The sequence below is a fragment of the Heteronotia binoei genome, chromosome 17 (genome assembly GCF_032191835.1).
Source record: "Heteronotia binoei isolate CCM8104 ecotype False Entrance Well chromosome 17, APGP_CSIRO_Hbin_v1, whole genome shotgun sequence".
NCBI lineage: Eukaryota > Metazoa > Chordata > Lepidosauria > Squamata > Gekkonidae > Heteronotia > Heteronotia binoei.
Window position 1 is genome coordinate 3,689,040 of NC_083239.1, and position 20,532 is coordinate 3,709,571.

At 45.7% G+C, this 20,532-nt stretch overlaps 1 protein-coding gene across 1 annotated transcript in view; it reads left to right on the forward strand.

The window, feature by feature from the left end:
- The window catches only part of PCLO (piccolo presynaptic cytomatrix protein), a 346,649-nt gene that overhangs the window by 82,690 nt on the left and 243,427 nt on the right, over positions 1-20,532 (forward strand). Inside the window, exon 3 of the mRNA XM_060258536.1 lies at positions 15,008-16,291. Coding sequence (XP_060114519.1) covers positions 15,008-16,291 — 1,284 coding nt within the window. The remainder of the gene's footprint in view (positions 1-15,007; positions 16,292-20,532) is intronic.

The window sequence follows — 20,532 nt, forward strand, 5'->3', positions numbered from 1 at the left end:
TGAGGTCAATTTCTGAAAAGAGTCTGGCCAAAACTGGGCACCACCACTGTAGATTTGACTTAAAAACCTCTGGGGGTACTCAGTGGTGTAGGGAGGGGGGGCGGGGGGACGGGTCACCCCAGGTCTGGGGGGTCTGGGGGGGCCCTTGGCAATGCCAAGGGGCCCCTCAGAAGCCGGCTGCCTGGCGTCCCCGCCGCCGCCATTCACGTTGCTACCGAGATCCTGGAGCGCCACGTTCATGCTGGCGATCATAGGCGAGGAGAGGAGCTGGGCGCGCCGCCGCCTAGCGCCGGAGGCAGCCGGGGCCGAGGCAGGCGGCTGCCGGGGCCATGCTGCGCCGCTCCAACAGGGGGGCTCTCTCCGCCCGCCTGCGAGCCCAAGGGCCTCCCTGCCCTCGTCCCCACCACGAGGAGGCGCCGCCAGTTGCTAGGGCGAGCTGGTCCTTGCCTCCGGCGAGGCAGCCCGGGGAGCGCGCTGCTGCGCTCCACGCTGCGCGCAAGGGGCCTGCGCTGCTGCCAGCCGCCGAGGTCATAGAGCGGGAGCCGGGGCGGGGGTGGCCGTGGCGCCGGTGCCTCCCGACCACGGAGCCGGTCTCTCTGGCCCCGCCGGCAAACTTGATGTAGAACCATATTCACTGCAGCAAGTCAGGGTTTGCTTTATGGAATTTACAGGATCTGTCAGCATACAGACTATCTTAAATTCTTTATCTGGCACTCCTTTTATTTCTTGGTTTTCTGTAATCATGTAAGCTAAAATTGCTAATAGTTTTTATCCTTGTTCTTTAAAGATGATATAAAAGATTGAGGTAATTGACCATTACTTTGAAGTATTGCTCTTAGTTGAGTGTAAATTTTTGCAACAATTTCTAAAAAGTTACGTACGATAGTATGCGTCTTTAATATTTGGAAAATAAATTCCAGGCAATCAAAACTCTTTTCAGCATCAAGGCAGATTAATTAAGGGCCAAACTACATGTCTGGGTTTTTAACAGGGTTCCCCAGAATCAGCTTGAGTTCTCCACAGCTACAAAACAGCTGTAGAGAAAGGCCTTTTAAAAATAATGGACTCAGAATGCGCTCAAGCAAAATGAAGAAACTTTGGGTTGAAACACTGTACAAAGATGCTCTGAATGCCACCATGGGAGTGGAGTGGGGGGGAGGAAGGGCTCCCCAAGCAGTGTGGGATTTCCCTGTTTTTGCTGCTCAATTTGGAGACACAAAAATAGGGAAATAAACCCCTCCAATCCTGTTTGGGTGCTGGAAATGGATTTTGGGGAAGGCAGTGTTCTGAGCTTATCTGCATGGCATTCCAGCCCAGAATTTCCTTTTTTTGTGTGCTTTGAGAAATAATAGCTATTTGGCTAATTTTAGGCTGAGTCCACTGGTGAAGAGGACCACATGAAGTATTCCCTCCAGTTAAATGTCCTCTGGCACCACACCCCCTGATTAAATCCCCTGCTAGGCAGGCTTGCTATCACCTGTCCGGTAGATCTGAGCCAGCCAGTAGATCTGCCATTGTGCAAGTCTGCCGGGATTTTGGTCTGGAACCTTCATCGTTGCAGACATATATGTGATATGTTGGCTCTTTCGCACACATTGCGTGGCTCTTAAAGCCCCCCCCCCCATTGGCCAGCTCGGAGAACACATTTAAAGTTGAAGTTGCTTTCTTTCCACCTCCACCTCCATCACTTCCTGTTTCCAGCAGGGCTCCCTCGCAAGTGGTGGCCATCCTGCGGAAGTGACATCACCGGAAGTGACATCATATCCTGTTTCTGGCGGCGTGCACACACATAGGGGGGCCCACATAAATCTTGGGCCCCAGGCCCCCAAAGCCCTAGCTACGCCCCTGGGGGTACTTCCCCTGGCACTTTACTTGTGGGTAGGGAATCAATCTGCTGCTGGCATTCTGAGACAGAGACTGGAGCCCAAGTGAGAAGAGTCTCCAGAGGTATAGCAAGATGTTCCTCGGGTGTAATTATAAAGAGTGGGAAAATGGTGAACCCACTCATTTGGAGAAATAGAAACATCAGAGTTTGGATCTCAAGACTGCGTTCCCATAAAATGGAGAGCCTCATCTCCTCCTATTGGGATTTATGGAAGGCAATTTTTTTTCGCCTTCAGGAATTGCTTATTAGCAAAACAAAACTGGGATAGGAACTGGATTGAGGTTTCAGACCTAGAGGCTCTAACTCTATTTTGTAATGTGTGTAAAAAACGCCTCATAGCTTCGCATTCTTGCTCAAACCAAGATTTTCTAAGGTGCCCCAGACCCGGTTCGCTATCTGTAGTCAAATAGGGATTAAGTAAAGAGATAATATTATCAAAAATAGCTAAGATATCTGACCCTGAGAAATTCATAGAATTTTTCATATCCATACATTGATGAGAGTTAAGAAGGATGTTAATTTTGTTTTCTAGGTTAACACATTTGCCTGTCTTTGGTCCAGCATTGGTATAACATGACTTATAAGATGGATTTAAAAAAACAGAAATGAGTAGAACCAGGGGCAGATGATCACTTTCTGTTCTATTGTGTATGTCAAAATGCTTAATCCTCAACAGTAGTGACGCAGAAAGTAAAATATAATCAATAGTACTAGCGCCTTAAGAGCTAAGAAAAGTGTAATACCCTTTGGATTTATCATATTCAGTACCATGAAGGCTGTACAAACCAAATCTCAAAACCATTTTTAGAAGGAGAACACCGTATCTGTTCAAGGTTACATCCAGAGAGGACTACGAGAGGAACCAAAGGTCCTCTGTATGAACTTGTTCCTTTTGGATGAATTTGCTAATATCTTGTCCCACTCTGGCATTAAAATCACCCACTATCTCTGGTCGTTTTCCCACTGACCTTACTACGGAGCGACGTCCCTCTTCACCGCGCAGCGTCTGTGTGGATTTCGCACCAACTGCTCCGCAGAACCCGGAAGAGCCGCAAAGTCCCGTGGCTTTTGCATCACAAATGTAAACTGGTTTTTGGCGGTTTCCATTTGCGACGCAAAAGGTCGGGAACTTCCTGGTTCCTCGGAGCAGCCTCAGAGCAGTTGGTGGGAAATCCGCGCAGACGCTGCGCGGTGAAGAGGGACTTCGCTCCGAGATAAGCTCAGTGGGGAAACGGGCAATATGTCAGCATTTGGATGCAGCTCCTCAGCTTTCTCCAAATTGCTTTGAAGGGAGTTCCAAGCTTGCGTCCATAGCAGAGAATGCTTACAAGAGGGCATATAAACATTGGCAGCCCAAAAAATTGTTGGAAATGAAAATAACCTGAATGTGTCCAAGGTAGAAGCTGGGATTCTCCTTCTAGGGCAATAGAAATAAAACTCACTAAACCACTGCTAGCTCTCCCAAAGTGGCCAGATTTTATGTCTGGTAAAATGAAAGCTTGAAAACCTTTCAGGGAGGACAGTGAAGAACCTAAGCACCATGTTTCCTGAAGGAAGATTATATCAAAGTTCCTTAGGTATTGCGCAAGGTTGTTGTCTACCAGTTTAGAGTCCCACCCTGCTATATTCCAGAAAATGACCTGGATGTTCCTAGTAGTTTCTACTAGTCAGATATTGTTTTGAGGGGAAGCTGATGGTGCGGTTCCATTCTGGGGCTCTTTATTCATCTCACAGAAAGGCGTTGATTGTTGAGCTATTGATTGGTAGACTTGAGTATTCTGTTGATCTTGCCTCTCTGAGGCAGAAACCGCTGGACATTTCTCTGGAGACCTGACAGGGACTTCAGTTACCATATTTAATCCAGATATATCTGAGGTCACTGCTGAATTAGTATGGCTGCTCCTCTTGTTTATTTTAATAGAAGGTTCAAGAGGGTATCGTCTTGCTTCAGGAGAAGAAATATCCACTCCTCTAAATGGCCCCTGCAGAGGTTTAACAAAATTAGAACTAGAACTCGATTCCATTTTGCAGTCCTGATTTCTGTCTAAATCTTTCAAGGCATTTGTCAGACTGATAAGGCAGTGTATCAGAGTCCTGTTCGCACACTGGAAGTGAAGTAAAAGAAGAAAGGAGGCTAGCTTCCACCTCCTCTTCTGAGCAACTGAAATGAAGATTTTCTTTTTCAAACTTATTTGCAGGAGCTAAAGGAGTCGGGTTTTTTGACATAAGAGCTGGTGCCAAAGAAAGAATTTTTGAATTCAAGATACCCTTCTTAGTTGGACCATACTTTGGTATAATAGCCTCAAAATTTCAGAATTTCTAAAATGTCTTTGAAGTTTGATTCCTAATGTTGAAAGCTTAGAGGCTTGTGCAAACAAAAGAGCAGGAATTCTTTTTGTATTAAAATGGAGAAGAAAACATTCAAAACGTAACATTCCAGCAAGTTTTTCCAGACTAATAAGATAAATGGATTTTGGAATAACTTCAAGTATGGCAGCTAGATGGAGTCTAGCCTTTCCTTTTGTACTCCGATCAATGTGTCTTCTCTTCAAAGGGAAAATATTTATTACCTCACTGTTGGGGTTGTAACTTAATGAGAAGGAAATCGTCATAGTATCCTTCTGTTTATTTAATGATTCGGCTGGTTTCTAATGTACTTCGATTTGCTCAGCAGGGGATGGAATATTGTTTATGCGAAGGTGTCTGTCTCTCTCCTGAAGCAAAGATTAAAAAAAAAATTGCTGGTGGAATATCCTTTGGAGTGACTCCGCCATCAAGGAGGATTGATGAGCTAAAAGCTTCAGCTCTTCACTATGCGATTGTAAATCCTGAGAAGAGGGGGGTGGAGAAGGGGGAGTCTACTTTGAAATAACTTAGTTCTGATTAAGTGAGCATTCTGGATCTTCTTCATGGCCTCTGTGCTTCACACTCATGGGATATAGCGCCTGCACCAATCCCCCAAATCGGTACCTAAAAAGCCCAGGATTTTTTCGCGCTCGGCACCAGTGGGCATGCGCGGGCGTCCCAGCATGCATGCTCACCGGTGCCAGTGCGCGGATCCCGCCAATTCCTTTTTGACTGCTGCGCTGAGAGGATCTCCTTTCAATTCTCTGGTCAGTACAGTAATCCTTTGAATTTTCTTCTTGTTCTAGCCCGTTTGTTGTTTTCCCATAGTTAATAGTTAGTTTATAGTTATAGATAGTTATTGTTTTTTTAAAAAAAACCACTGTTGTTGTTGTTGGACTTGCCCTTTGGGGCTTTATTTCCCCCCCGCCCCATTCCCTCAGAAAGTATTCTGTGTGGTTCTTTTTTGGGCCTATGGGCCTAAGCTTGATTGTCGGTATCTCTGCGGTCCCCCGAGCGAGCTTCGACTCTGATACTCTCCGAGCACTCACAAGGGACTCCTCGTCATCGGACTCCGAGGTCGGTACTGATGACCTGGACAGAGCTGTGGAACTTTGCCAGAGTCGCATATTGCTGAGGACCTTCCCATATTGCCATTGGAAGATCTGAAGTCTTATGGTGACCTGGTGAAACGGATGGCACACTCACTCTCCCTCACAGTGACACAACCGCAGCCAGTCGTCGATGACGCCATCTTCAATATTATGCAGCGGGACACATCGGTGGTGGTGGCTTTACCTGTAATGAAAGTTATCCTGCAGGCGGTGAAGGAGCCTTGGGCAAAGCCAGCGTCCACTCCTATTTCTTCCAGGAGATTGGATCATATCTATCGAGTCCAGGAGGCTGGTGCTGAGTTTTTATTTGCTCACCCCAAACACAACTCAGTGGTAGTCTCCTCATCATCCAAGGCCCGCAAGATGCATTCTTCTCCACCTGACAAGGAGGGCAGGAAATTGGACAATATAAGAAGGAAGTTTTATTCGGCTGGAGCCTTGGGATTGAAGGTATCTAATTATGCTGCTTGCATGGCTAGATACCAATACTCAATCTGGGAGCAGCTCACACCCCTTTTGTCCTCCCTAAGCGAGGAATGAGAGCTGCGTTTAGGAAGCTGCAAAAGGAGGGCTTTGCTGTAGCCAAGCAACAACTGACTTCAGCAAAGCACATGGTTGACTTATCAGCTAAAACCATCACATCTGCTGTCTCCCTACGCCGTCAGTCTTAGGTGAGGTCTACAGCTCTCCAGCCTGACACCAGGGCCTTCATAGAAGATCTACCCTTTGAGGGTGAAGGTCTCTTCATCTCAACCACATACAGCGTCCTCCAGGAGATGGACAAGAGCATAAAGACCTCAAGGTACCTGGGTGTCCTGGCCTTATCCAAGGCTGCTAGGCCAAAGCAGTGGCACAAATCCTGGCCTAAGCGGCCCTACCAAAAACTCTCCCCGGATCAGCAGTGGAGACCTCATTCTTTCCAACCAGAAAGTAGGTCTCCTTACAGGGGAAATAACCGAAACAGGTTTGCTTCAGCACAAACCACTGGCAAATCTAAGGGTGCTCTCCCACAAAAGCAGGGCCTTTGACTTTCCAGTAGCATGCATTGCTGTCCCTACTTCATCTATCATCCACCTTCGTCCATACCTTCCAACTTGGGAGTCCATCTCCACAGACAGGTGGGCTCTTTCCATCATAGCAGAAGGGTACAAGATAGATTTTGTTCAGGTTCCGACTCAGTCGGTGATTGTCACCACACCCCCTTCCCCACCTCTGCTGGTGGAGGTGAGCAACCTCTTACAGAAACAAGCCATAGAACCGGTCCCAGTAGAGGCCAGAAGGGGAGGCTTCTACTCTCTTTATTTCCTGGTTCCCAAACAGGATGGGGGATTGAGGCCAATTATGGACCTTCGGAATCTGAACAGGTTTATCGTGTACCAGAAATTCAGAATGTCCGCTCTGCAAACAAACCTTCCCCTCATCAACCTAGGGGAATGGATGGCAACATTGGATCTCAAGGATGCCTACTTCCATGTCAGCATCCATCCTGCGTACAAGCATTTCCTTCAGTTTGCAGTAGGTTCCAACCACTTCCTGTACAAAGCCCTTCCATTCGGTCTGTGCACTGCACCTCGGGTGTTCACCAAGATGATGAGTGTTGTGGCTGCACAAGCGTGTTGCTGTTTGCAAAATGGAGAATGAGAGGTCTTCAACTGTGGTTTCTCAGACAGTTTCGACCTTTACGGGACTCACCTCGGAAGAGGTTTACGATTCCACCTTTGACCCTCCAGACCCTGCAATGGTGGAAATCCATATTTGTCAGGGAGCTCCCTTCCACCTACCTGCAACAACTGTGACCATCTCCAAAGATGTGTCTTTGTGGAGCTGGGGTGCTCACATGGACTCTCTGTGTGTGGGGGGCCCTTTGCCTCCACAATTGACTCATTGCCACATAAATTATCTGGAACTGCTGGCAATTCATTTCGCCCTTCGGTCTTTCTGTCCCATAGTGGCGGGGAAGGCGGTGGCCCTGTTGACGGACCATACTACAGCCCCGTGTTATATCAACAGGCAGGGCGGGACAGTCTCTCATCGACTCTGTGCGCTAGCTCTAGAGCTGTGGATGGAGTGCCTGGAGCATGACATCTTTGTAAGGGCTGCACATCTTCCAGGGGTGCTCATTCTGCAGGCAGACTCATTGAGCAGAGGAGCAGCATCTCCGCACAAGTGGGAGATACAGTGGAGCTTCCTTCAACCTGTGTTTCAGTTCTGGGGGTATCCTCAGGTGGATGTGTTTGCCACAGCCAGGAACCAGAAGTGCCCTCTGTTTTGTTACGGGGGGGCACGGATCCAGAGTCATTGGGAGACAGCCTGATGTTCCAGTGGAACGACTGGTTCCTGTACCTGTTTCCGCCTCTGCCGCTGCTGACAAGAGTTGTCAACAAGATTGCAAGGGAAAGGCCATGCTGCATCCTAGTGACACCATGGTGGCCTCGGCAGAATTGGTTCCCGATCTTGCTTCAACTAGCGAGGGGGGGTTTGTATCAGTTTCCAGCGGAACCGGACCTTCTGTCAGCTCAGGACGGACATGTATTCCATCACAACGTGCCTCACCTGAAACTGACAGCATGGTTCATCAACCCTGTGAGTTCTCCAGTAGAGTCCAGCACGTCTTCCCAAATAGTAGGAAGTTGTCTACTCGTGCTTCCTATGATAGGAAGTGGCGGAAGTTTCTTCAATTCTTAGCTGAGCCTACAGTCCCACCTCAGCAGGAGGGGCTATCGGTGATTTTTGAATTTTTGTTATCTCTGGTGGATGCCGGCCTTCCCTTTTCCTCAGTTAAAGTTTATTTAGCAGCGATATCAGCGTTCCATGAGTCGGTTGAGGGGCATTCAGTTTTTGCGTACCCTCATTCTAAGAGGTTTTTAAAAGGTCTGCTCAGATTGCATCCTCCATCGAGGTCACCTCCACAGCTGTGGGACTTGACTTTAGTTTTGGACAGGTTGACTCGGCGTCCCTTCGAGCCAATGGCCACCTGCTCTCTACAGCTTCTGTCCTGGAAGACTGCTTTTTTGGTAGCAATTACATCACGCCATGCAGGGGAGCTCATGGCTATGCGTTGTGACTATCCATATCTTGTTTTTCAGGAGTCTGGAGTGTCATTGGCTCCTGATGTTTATTTTCTTCCCAAGGTGGTTTCTCAGTTTCACCTTAAGTTAGAAGTCTGGTTACCCACGTTTTATCCTACGCCTTCCTCTGATGAGGAACGTAGGTGGCATGCTTTGGACGTTAAATGTGCTTTATTGTTTTATTTGACTTGGCAGTGGCTGCTATCTGGGCCTCCATGGATAATGAAGGCTCCAGTAAAACACCCAAACTCTTTACCTGGTGCGCTGATTTCAATGGTGCGCCATCGAAAGTTGGGAGAGCTATTTCCCCTCCCAGGGCACCGCGACCCACACAAAGGACCTCAGTCTTCGCTGGGTTCAACTTCAACCCACTCAATCTGAGCCACGTTGCTACAGCCTGCAAGGCCCGATCTAGGTTCCCTGGGGCGGAGCCAGGCCGGCCGTCCATTAGTAGATAGAGCTGGGTGTCATCTGCATATTGATGGCAACCCAGCCCAAACCTCTGGGTAATCTGGGCAAGGGGGCGCATATAAATGTTAAACAGCATTGGGGAGAGAACTGCTCCCTGAGGCACACCACAATCAAGTGTGTGCCTCTGGGATCGTTCACCCCCAATAGCCACCCTTTGTCCCCGATCAGAGAGGAAGGAGGAGAGCCATTGCAAGGCCAACCCCCCAACCCCTATGTCGGCGAGGCGGCGCTTTAGCAACTGATGGTCGACTGTGTCAAATGCCGCCGACAGGTCTAATAACATCAGTACCGCAGCGCCGCCCCGATCCAGGTGCCGCTGGAGGTCATGCACCAAGGCGACCAGCACTGTCTCCGTCCCATGGCCCGGTCGAAATCCAGACTGGCATGGGTCAAGAACGGAAGCGTCATCTAGGAACCTCTGTAGCTGCAACACCACTGTCCTCTCAATGATTTTACCTAAAAATGGTAAATTAGACACCGGACGGTAATTCGCCAATTCGGCCGGGTCTGCTGTACTTTTTTTTAAGAGAGGGCGAACCAACACCTCTTTCAAAGGCGTTGGGAAATGCCCCTCTGCGAGGGATCTATTTATGATGTCCCGTAGAGGACATCTAAGCTCTAATTATGATTCCTCCCTTGGCCTAGGCCAGAGGTTCCCAAACTTATTTGGCCTAACGTCCCCTTTTCAGAAAAAAAAGTCACGCAGCGCCCCCCTGGAAATCTACCTTCAAGAAGTGGACTAAAAGATGCGGCGACAAATTTGCACACAGGGTAAACAAAGATGTTGTAAAAAAGGACAATTTGAAGCTTGAAATTCTAAAATTATTTTATAAAACCAACCACAGTAACATTCCTATACACAGAGGATTTTTGAAATTTCTTTATAATTATTATCCACCCTCCCCTTGTCAGCTCCAATGAATGCAATGGGAAGATGCCCTGCCCAGCCGCTTTCAACCTGAAAGCAGCGGGCAGTGGTAAAATGGGGTGCTTTTCGGAGACTTCCTTGAAAATGGCGGCATGGCAGCACCGCCTGGGGCTCTTGACTTGCTTGCTGGCTGGCACAATTGTGCCACAAGGGAAGGGGGTGCCCAGCAGTGCCCCCTGGCAGGGTGGCACCCTAGGTGGTTACCTACTCACCTTCTTCCATGTGCTAGCCCTGCAGAAGACACTTTGATCAATTTTGCACTCATCTTACGCCACTCTGTAGCTCCTCTTCTCAGCGGTTCTTCCCTCCGATTTCACACTATTTGCCCAGGGGCTGCAGCTAGCTTTGGCTTTTTTGTGCTGCAAACAGAAACCTCTAAAACCCAGTTTCTGTTTGTGGTGCAGAAAAGCATACACTAGCTGCACTCCCAGGGCAGATAGTGTGAAATCGGAGGGAAGCCCCGTGGAGAAGAGGCGCTTGAGAGCAGCGTAAGGTGAGTGGGAAATCAGTCTCTGTGTCTGGGGCATTGCAGTTGGCTGAAATCAACAGAAGCAACCACCTGGTAACCAGAGGACTGTAAGAAGACACTCTGCATAAAACCTTGTGAGGAGCAAGCTACAGGTTGAAACTCTTCAGAGAAGTTTATGTAATTGCCTCAGTACTTCCACTGTCCTGGCTTGAACTGTATTGCTGAGAGAGAAACTGCAAGCAACCTTGAGAAACTACTAGCTATAGCAAGCATTGGTTAGGATGGACTAGTAAGGTTTTTTTGTGTCTGTCTTTCTTGTTTGTCCGTACACCTCTGTTTTTTTTTTATCCTTTCTTGTAAATAAACTGTATCCTTCTTATATTTTGTTTGGAAAGAGTTCTGGTCCTCATTACTAGTCTAATTGGGTGAATTTGCACTAAGTAGCAGACAAAAAGGAACCCTCTATTTTTGTTAATTGGATTTTTTCTCTAAATTATAAATTCTGGACCCCTCCCAGAAACGTGATGTTTTAACACCTCCTCTCCTCTCCTCTCCTCTCCTCTCCTCTCCTCACGCTTCCATCGCCCCCTTATTTTTATTCACCGCCCCACAATTGCACCCAAAGCTATTACCACCCCCACCCCCTGATCTTTCCAGCGCCCCAAGGGGGCAATATCGCCCACTTTGGGAAACACTGGCCTAGGCTATGTGAATGGCCTTGGAAGGTGCGAACTGAACAGACTGTGTTATCTCCAGCTGATAATGCAACTTGGTATGAAAAGATGGGAGGGGGAAGAGTCACATTTCCCCTCGCAGTTTGACTATATAATTGATGTCTGTAACCACTAGTTCATTCCTGGCAACCCTCTGGTCGGCTGGCTAGAGGGTTGACTCCTGTACAGAAACAAATAACTCTACCGATGTTTTTATAAGAGAGAGTCTCTCTCTCTCGCTCTCTCGGCTTGGCTTCGCGAACGAAGATTTAAGAAGGGTGCAATAGTCCACGTCTGCTGCAGGCTCGCTGGTGGCTGACAAGACCAATGCAGGACAGGCAGGTCCGGCCACAGTGGCTGCAGGGAAAAGTCTAATTTGGGGTTGGTGCTGTAGCAGTACGATTCTTCCTCAATCTCCTTTTGTCCTCAAGAGCAGCTATGCGTGCATTCTCAAAGGAAGAGACAGCCTGGTGGATGGTGTGCCTCCATGCTTTGCGATCTGAGGCTAGGTCAGACCACTGGTGATGGTTGATGCAGCAGGTGCCAAGGGATTTCTTCAAGGAGTCCTTGTACCTCTTCTTTGGTGCCCCTCTATTTCGATGGCCGGTGGAAAGTTCGCCATACAGAGCAATCTTGGGAAGGCGGTGGTTTTCCATCCTAGAAATATGCCCTGCCCAGCGCAGCTGCGTCTTCAAGAGCAGTGCCTCGATGCTTGTAACCTCCGCCCTCTTGAGGACTTCAGTGTTGGTCACAAAGTCACTCCAGTGGATGTTGAGGATGGTGCGAAGGCAGCGCTGATGATTGCTCCTCACAGCCACCCCAGAATCCATGTCCACAACTGGATAACCGCCTCCCCAGCATGAGGGGGTGTGTGGCAGGGCCCCCCAGGCCCCGGTCACTAGGAGGAGGTGGGCAGGTGGTCAGTGGCCACCTCCCAGGCCAGAGAAGAAGGGTCAGCTGTGATTTCTCCAGAGAGTGACCAATCAGAGAGTGAAATGTTATTGGTATATAGCTAGCATAATCTCTATGTTGAAATCACAGTAATATTGCAGGTACCACTATCATCATAGTACAAAGGTTTAAACGTTTTAAAAGTTTGATTGACTTACCTGAAATGTTTATATTAAGAACATTAAGAACAGAATTCCAAATACACTCATAAAGAAGCTAGACCTCACAAAATCACTTTATATCTAAATTACATCTGGACTTTATGAATTTTATGAGCAATGGCTAAAAATGTAGCATAGTTCAGTATGAGCTGTGTATTAGGGTTAAATAATTTCTGGCTTAACTTCTGTGTCTGAAAACCCATGAAACCTCTTTAATATAGGAAGGATGATCTTTACTCTCTTCATAATACTCACAGTGTAATATGTTAAATCAATTCTACAGTGTAATATGTAAAATCAATCAGTGTAATATGTTAAATCAATCAATGTTAAATCAATTCTATATTCCCTAAACTGCAAGGGCAGAACCATTCTGTCAGTGGTACCTTTATATTCTGGACTTCTGTTACTTCTGAGGGGAAGAGGGACAGCCCGGGGAAGTCTTCTGTGAGTCTGTCACATATAGCTTGCAGGTGGGGTCCATTTAACAGAGCCTTCCTGAGCCTGTGTCTGTGATTCCGCAGAGAGCGCTTTCTTGCGGACACATGCTTTGTAGGACCACTTCTCACCCCCCACAGTTAATCCTCACCAAACTAGGAGAGCAGGTAGGGGGGCATCCTGGGGAGTTCCTCTGCAAGTTTGATGTCTCTAGCTTGCAGGGGGTCCATTTGACACACTCATAAGTGAGCACTTCCTTGGGGGCACCTGCTTTGGGGGGCTGTAACTCAGCCTCCCTAAATCCATTTCTCACCATACTTGAAAGGCAGGTAGAGGAGAATCAGCTGGAGGCTAACTGTGGGTTTGGTGCCTCTAGCCCAATCACAGAATCATAGAGCTAGAAGGGACCTCTAGGGTCATCTAGTCCAACCCCCTGCGCAATGCAGGAAACTCAAAATACCTCCCCCTAAATTCACAGGATCTTCATTGCTGTCAAATGGCCATCTAGCCTCTGTTTTAAAACCTCCAGGGAAGGAGAGCCCACCACCTCCTGAGGAATCGTTCTAACGGTCAGGAAGTTCTTCCTAATGTTAAGCCGGAAACTTTTTTGATTTAATTTTAACCCATTGGTTCTGGTCCTACCTTCTGGGGCCACAGAAAACAGTTCCACACCATCCTCTATATGACAGCCCTTCAAGTACTTGAAGATGGTGATCATATCACCTCTCAGCCGCCTCCTCTCCAGGCTAAGCATCCCCAGCTCCTTCAACCTTTCCTCATAGGACTTGGTCTCCAGACCCCTCACCATCTTCAGTGCCCTCCTCTGGACCCGTTCCAGCTTGTCTGTATCCTTCTTAAAATGTGGTGCCTAAAACGGAACACAATACTCTAGGTGAGGTCTTTCCAGAGCAGAGTAAAGCGATATCACATCACATGAACTGGACACTATACTTCTGTTGATACAGCTCAAAATTGCATTTGCCTTTTTAGCACTGCATCACACTGTTGACTCATGTTCAGCATATGATCCACTAAGACCCCTAGATCCTTTTCGCACAAACTACTGCTAAGACAAGTCTCCCCCATCCTATAGCTATGTATGGGATTTTTCCTACCTAAACACAGAACTTTACATTTATCCCTGTTAAAATTCATTTTATTGGTTTTAGCCCAGTTTTCCAGCCTGTCAAGGTCATCCTGTATCCTGTTTCTGTCTTCTACTGTATTTGCAACCCCTCCCAATTTAGTATCATCAGCAAATTTAATAAGCAATTCCTTCTATTCCTTCATCCAAATTGTTTATAAAGATGTTGAACAAAACAGGTCCCAGGGCAGATCCTTGAGGCACTCCACTTGTCACTCCTCTCCAAGAGAATGAGGAACCATTCACAAGCACTCTTGGGTGCGATCTGTCAACCAGTCACAGATTCATATAACTGTAATGATCCAAACCACATTTTACCAACTTGTTAACCAGGGGGGCCATTCTGTAGCATCTTGAACTCACAAACCTCACAAACCACAAACCACCACCATTTTCCCAGTTTGTGCCCATCCCTACTCCTTACTGGTTATGAGTCCTCTAGAGAGGTGTTTGACTCAAGAATATTCCAGTAAAGTAGATATGGTTTTTATCATTTTCTTGTTTTTTATCATTATCAAGCTCTTTAAGTCATCACAGTCTAGAGAAGTATGCAGTAGTTGCAACCCAAAAATCTGTTGGCATGTTCTTCAGAAAAGCTCAGGTTGTGGTCCCAATCCATCTGAAAAGAGCCTGAATTTTGTTTTGGGGCGAAGGGGGGGGGAGAAGAACCAGAGTAGTGAACAGTAGAACAGGTGGGCTGCACCGTCCCAAATGCAGTCGTCACACAGTTCTGAGAACACAGTATTTGTTATAAAGGCATTAAAAAAAAAAACAGCTTGTGGTCTTTTTCACTGAGAAACCTACTCTAGGCCAGGAGAAGTAGAAATGCAGAATCACTTTACACAACTCCTAGGTTTTCAAAGAATGTCCACTATGCCTCTGAACTGATTCTGCAGCCACTTTGCATAGCATCTTAGGATAAAAAAGTTTTTTAAAAAAAAATGCAATATGGTTTATCCTAATAGCAAATAAAAGCTTTCCTTTATTATTTTCTTCATTACCTTCTTTCACTCTGGTTTCAGTATCCTTGAAAAGCCACCTGTACTTAGATTCTGGCAATGAGCATGCTGATTAACTGAAAAGAACTTTTTTTTTACTCTTCTAACCAGTAGGTGGTGATAATTTATACTTTCATAGAAAGCGGCTATGCTATCCTGGACAATTTTTTGCATTGGTTTTAGGAGAGTTATATACATTTCACAATGCAGCCAAATAAATTCTGACTTGTAAATTTGAAATCCTGCATTCACCTGTAAGTATAATATGAATATTTTAATACAATGTTTATGTTATTAATTTAATCCTATTTATTATGTTATAGGTACAAGAATGGCTGTGCTTAAATTGCCAGACGCAGAGAGCATTAAAAGGACAACTTGGGGATATGGGCCAATTGACGCCAACTATGCTTTCAAAATCATCACCCAAACCATCAGTCTCTGTTCTAAGACAGACTAAGCTTGCGGAGTCATTTTCTCAGCAAAAGTCCATAGCACAATCTTCTCAGGTACTGGAAAAGCCAAAAGAAGCCGAAGAAATTAAGGAGGAAGATTCAAAACGTCAACAGCAAAAATTAACAGAGGACATGCCTGCAGAAAAAGTCCAAGAGACTGTTGAAAAAGAATATTTAACAGCTCAAGAAAATGTGGAAAAAACAATATTAGCTGATGAAATCACACAGATCGTTCAAGGGGAAGATTTGGCAAAGTCGAATCTAGAATTGGCAAAGGCACCCTCTACTGATCAAATTCCAAAGGAAGAGCTAAAACTGGCCATAAGACCATCTGCAGATAAGATCTCAGAAACCATGCCAGGTGATTTGGCAATAATATCACCATGTGATAAAATTCAGGAAATCATATTGGCTAAAACACCATCACCCCAAAAAGAAAATCAAGAGCTGAAAGTTGCCCAGCCACGACCTGCTGACCAAATTCAGAAGGATGATACAAATTTTCAACCAGTGAAACTGCCCAAAGCACCACTTGCTGGTCATATTCAAAAGGAAGAGACAAAGGAGACTTCACCTGAGGATAAGATTGTACAGCAGGTTCAAAAGGAAGATTTGAAACACCAGGAAGAAAAAATGACAGAAGTACCATCTGCCAGTGAATTTAAGAGATCAGCTCCAATAGCAAAGCTGGTGAATCAGCCGTCTGCTGATCAGATTCGGAAGGATGAATCAAAACTGCAGCAGGGAAAATTAGTGAAGGCATCCTCTGCTGATCAGCTTCGACTGGATGATCTAAAACATCTGCAGGTAAAACTGGTAAAGATCCCTGTGCTGGATCCAGTTTCTTCCAAGTCGAGTACTGATCAGGCTCAACTAACTAGAACGGTAGAGGATGACATCAAGTCTCCATTCTTGCAAGATATCCCCCAGTTCCCTGAAGCCAAACGTGTACTGGTGACAGTTGGAGCTGAAGAGAAGTTAGAAGCCAAACTGCCTGAAGGAACAAAAAAAAAGGAAGACATTAAAAAAGAGGATTCAGCCATAGGGGTTCCAGAAACCTTTTCCAAAGATCAGAAATCTCAAAAAGAAATTTCAGTTCCAGCAACATTATTAGCAAAGCCTGATCATATTGAAACACTAAAAAGAAAAACAGTAAGTTTTAATTTTCCTCTTCTAGCTCCTGCCAGCTCCACAGAATAACTTTGCAATAGATCGTAGAAACAATGGGAGTCATCCCACCTGTCTGTGATGGAAGCTACCTGGAGACTTTGAGGGTGGATCCAGAAGAGGGTGAGGTTTGGAGAGGGGAGGGGCCTCAGAATAGTACAATGCCACAGAGTCCATCCTTCAAAACAGTAATTTTCTCCAGGGGAGAACTACTGTTTCTGACAAATAATGAAATATAAAGCTAGGACCAAGAAACAGGAAGGCTATAAAGAAATCTTGCTAAAAACTCCTAAAATATCTGAACCTGCCCATTGTTTAAGATAAGATTTAGTGGACCTCTGGCCAATGCTAAAATCAAAGAAAGGCAGTAGGCCCTTATTGAAAGCCATGCCTCACCCCCTGACCCTGGATTAGGAAATTCCTGGAGATTTGACAGTAAAACCTAAAGAAGGTGGGAGTTGGAGAGGGTAGTGACCTCAGCAGGCTATAATGCCAAAGAGTCCACCCTCCAAAGAAGCATTTTGGTTCTGAACTCTGTAATCTGTAATTCAGCTGTAATTCCAGGAGATGCAGAGGCCTCACCTAGAAAATGAAAAAACAACCACTTGGGATAACAGTTCATATTACAGAAAATACAAAGAAACACTGTGATATGCTGGCTAACACATTTAGTAACACTTTTTGAGTTTAAAGGGAAGGGAAATGTCTTCTGGGAACTCTATTATTCTCTATGGAGATTTGTTCCCATAGAAAATCATGGAGAATTGATCCGCGGGTATCTGGGGCTCTGGGGGGTCTGTTTTGGGGTAGAGGCACCAAATTTTCAGTATAGCATCTAGTGCCTCTCCCCAAAGTACCCCCCACGTTTTGAAAAGATTGGACCAGGGGGTCCAATTCTATGAGCCCCCAAAGAAGGTGCCCCTATCCTTCATCATTTCCTATGGAAGGAAGGAATTGAAAAGGTGTGCCGTCCCTTTAAATGTGATGGCCAGAACTCCCTTTGGAGTTCAATGATGCTTGTCACAGCCTTGATCTTGGCTCCACCCCTAATGTCTCCTGGCTCCACCCCCCAAAGTCCCCAGATATTTCTTGAATTGGACTTGGCAACCCTACCATCCAGTAAGCACCCAGATATAGGCTCATTTCATAAAAAGCCCTTCTCAGGAGTATTTATATTTTCTTCAAAGTTATCAGCTTCTTGTTAGAAGTCAGTGTTGATATTGGGAGCAAGGCAGACCTTAACCTCTTCTCTAAAGAGATGCAAAATCCTTCTGAATTTGGCTGGCAAAATACTCTCTACAACCTCTTTATTTTCTTCAAAATTTATCACCTTGAATAAACCATGCTAACTATAACGAGATACAACACAAAGCTGAATGGAAGTGTATGCTTTTAAATGAGTAATAACAATAATAATAAATTAATAATAATAATTATTATTACTACTATTATTGTTGTTGTTAAGAACTTACCTATCAATACTGCTTAAGTGTTTATATTTATATTAGGAGCAAATCAGTGCTGAACCTCTTCTCTAATCAGATGCAAAACCGTTCTGAATTTCGATGGCAAAATACTCTCAATACCGCATAAGTGTTTAATTTAGGAACAAGCCAGTTCTTAATAATAATATTATAATTTACAAGCAGGGCATAGAAAAAGCCCAGCAGGAACTCATTTTCATATTAGGCCACGCCCTCTGATGTCACTATTGTTTCACACGGCTTTATTGTAGGAAAAGCCCGGCAGGAACTCATTTGCATATTAAGCTACACCCTCTGATGCCAAGCTAGCCAGAACTGCATTCCTGCTTTAAAAAGCCCTGTTTAGGAGCAAGCCAGCCAAATTCACCTGAATTCTGGAGATGCCAACTGAGACTTGCCCAGGGAACGACTGCCTATCCAGTGGGAATATGAAGGGAATGGCACAGTATGGTAGTGATGGACACTAATCAAATTAAATTGGAGTTGCAGTCTGTCTCCATACTGTGACAGCACTAGCTTTTATCGTTTTGCTGGGCTTCCCCCCCGCCCCCATCCTCCTGCCCTTCCATTAGTTCTAGGAAGGATTTATATGCAACCCTTTCTCCAAGGGACCCAAAACAGCTCACGGAAAGATACCAAAATACAGTTTTAACAAATAATTTTGACAAATAATATAAACATATTGATGATGATGATGATATTGGATTTATATTCCGCCCTCCACTCGGAAGAGTCTTAGAGCGGCTCACAATCTCCTTTACCTTCCTCCCCCACAACAGACACCCTGTGAGGTAGATGAAGATAATGGATTTATATCCCGCCCTCCATTCCGAAGAGTCTCAGCGGCTCACAATCTCCTTTCCCTTCCTCCCCCACAACAGACACCCTGTGAGGTGGGTGGTGCTGGAGAGGGCTCTCACAGCAGCTGCCCTTTCAAGGACAACCTCTGCCAGAGCTATGGCTGACCCAAGGCCATTCCAGCAGGTGCAAGTGGAGGAGTGGGGAATCAAACCCGGTTCTCCCAGATAAGAGTCCACACACTTAACCACTACACCAAACTGGCTCTCTATTGGATTGGTCCTGGTTTACCAGGCTGCCTAAGAGCCAAGGGCCCAGTATCTTTTGAAGAAGGGCTGGTGCCTTTGGTCATATCCAAGCTATGTACCTGCAAGCATAAGACAATCTGAGCTCAGATCTTACTCTGCAAGCCACCAAGTTATTCAGCCCTTCCTCTTTTACCATGGATCTCTGCTCATTTTTGAAATATAAATCCCAGCTGTTTGGGGTCCTTATTTGTAATGGGGCCATGTTGGGAGAGCAGGGGAGGGGAGAGGGATTTTCTAATTAAACAGCCTTGCTCCCATTGTTATTACAAACAAACAAACACAAGCTTTTATTGGCATAAATCAGATTATAAATAAGGCAAAAAAGAGATACAGAAATAACAAAAATAGTCATATACAGCTATACATTGGACAATCGATCTTTGATTACCAGAATAAAGCAACCTTTTCAGTTATTTCAGATGACAAATTGTTCAGAAGACAGCATACCTCTGCAGCATCTGAGCAACTTGTCATATTGAACACAATTGGGTCTAGAAACCTAAGGCATATAGTATCATGCTGGGAGCAGTAAAGAAGAATGTGGGGCAATGAATCAACTTGTTTTAAGTTGCATGTACAAAGTCTTAATGAGAGTGTGATTTTTTTATATCTACCATAGGTAACTGCTGATGGGATAGTATTGCATCTGGCAAGACTCAATGCTCTACGCAATTGTGGAACATGGAGAGTTGATAGATAAGAAGGCAGATGACCAATAATTGGGGAAATTCCAAAATTCAAAGGGGAACAAGATGTATTGGCAGCACTGATTATTTTTTGCAATTCGATATCTAAAATTCTATGTTTAATTAGATAATGTGTTTGTAAAAGGGAGCATGTAGAGAGAATCCATAGATAAACCTAAGGTGGATATTTTCTTCTCTAAGCAGGCAATCCATTTGGACGAGGAGGATTCAGACAGCATTTGGTATAAATAGCTCCCGCAGTCTGCGAAATAGTGCACATGTAACCAGTATTTGATAGAAAGATTGTTATTAGCTCTTTAAACAAAAAAAAAATTATCCCTGGAGCTTGCTGTAATTGGATATTTGATCAGGACTAAGCTGGGCTCAAGGTTGACTCAGCCTTGCATCCTTCCCAGGTCGGTAAAACAAGTACTGAGCTTGCTGGAGGTAAAGTGCAGATGACTGGGGAAGACAATTGCCAAACCACCCGGTAAAAAGTCTGCCAAGAAAATGTCATGATGTGACATCACCTCATGGGTCAGTAACGACTCAGTGCTTGCACCTTTACCTTTTTAAGCTGGGATTTGATTGTGGCCCTTCAGCATCTAGACTGCTATTTCCGCACACTGCTGGCAGATTTCTTCATAAGCTGGCTACAACTTGAACATTTGTACTCTCTGAATCAGGGGTGGGGAACCTCTGTCCCGAGGGCCATATATGGCCCTCGAGGTCACTTGGCCGTGTGGCAGCCTCCCTGGGGCCTGACTGGCCAGCGAGGATCATGGAGCCCAGCCGCACTGTGAAGCCAGGGCCAAGCAGGGATCACAGGGCCCAAATGTACTGTGCGGTAGCCTCCATGGGGCCTGGCTGGCCGGCCAGAATTGTTGCAGGGGCTGAAAAAGTTACTGTCACAGTTCATTATGCACTTGATTATCCCAGAGGGTGTGGCC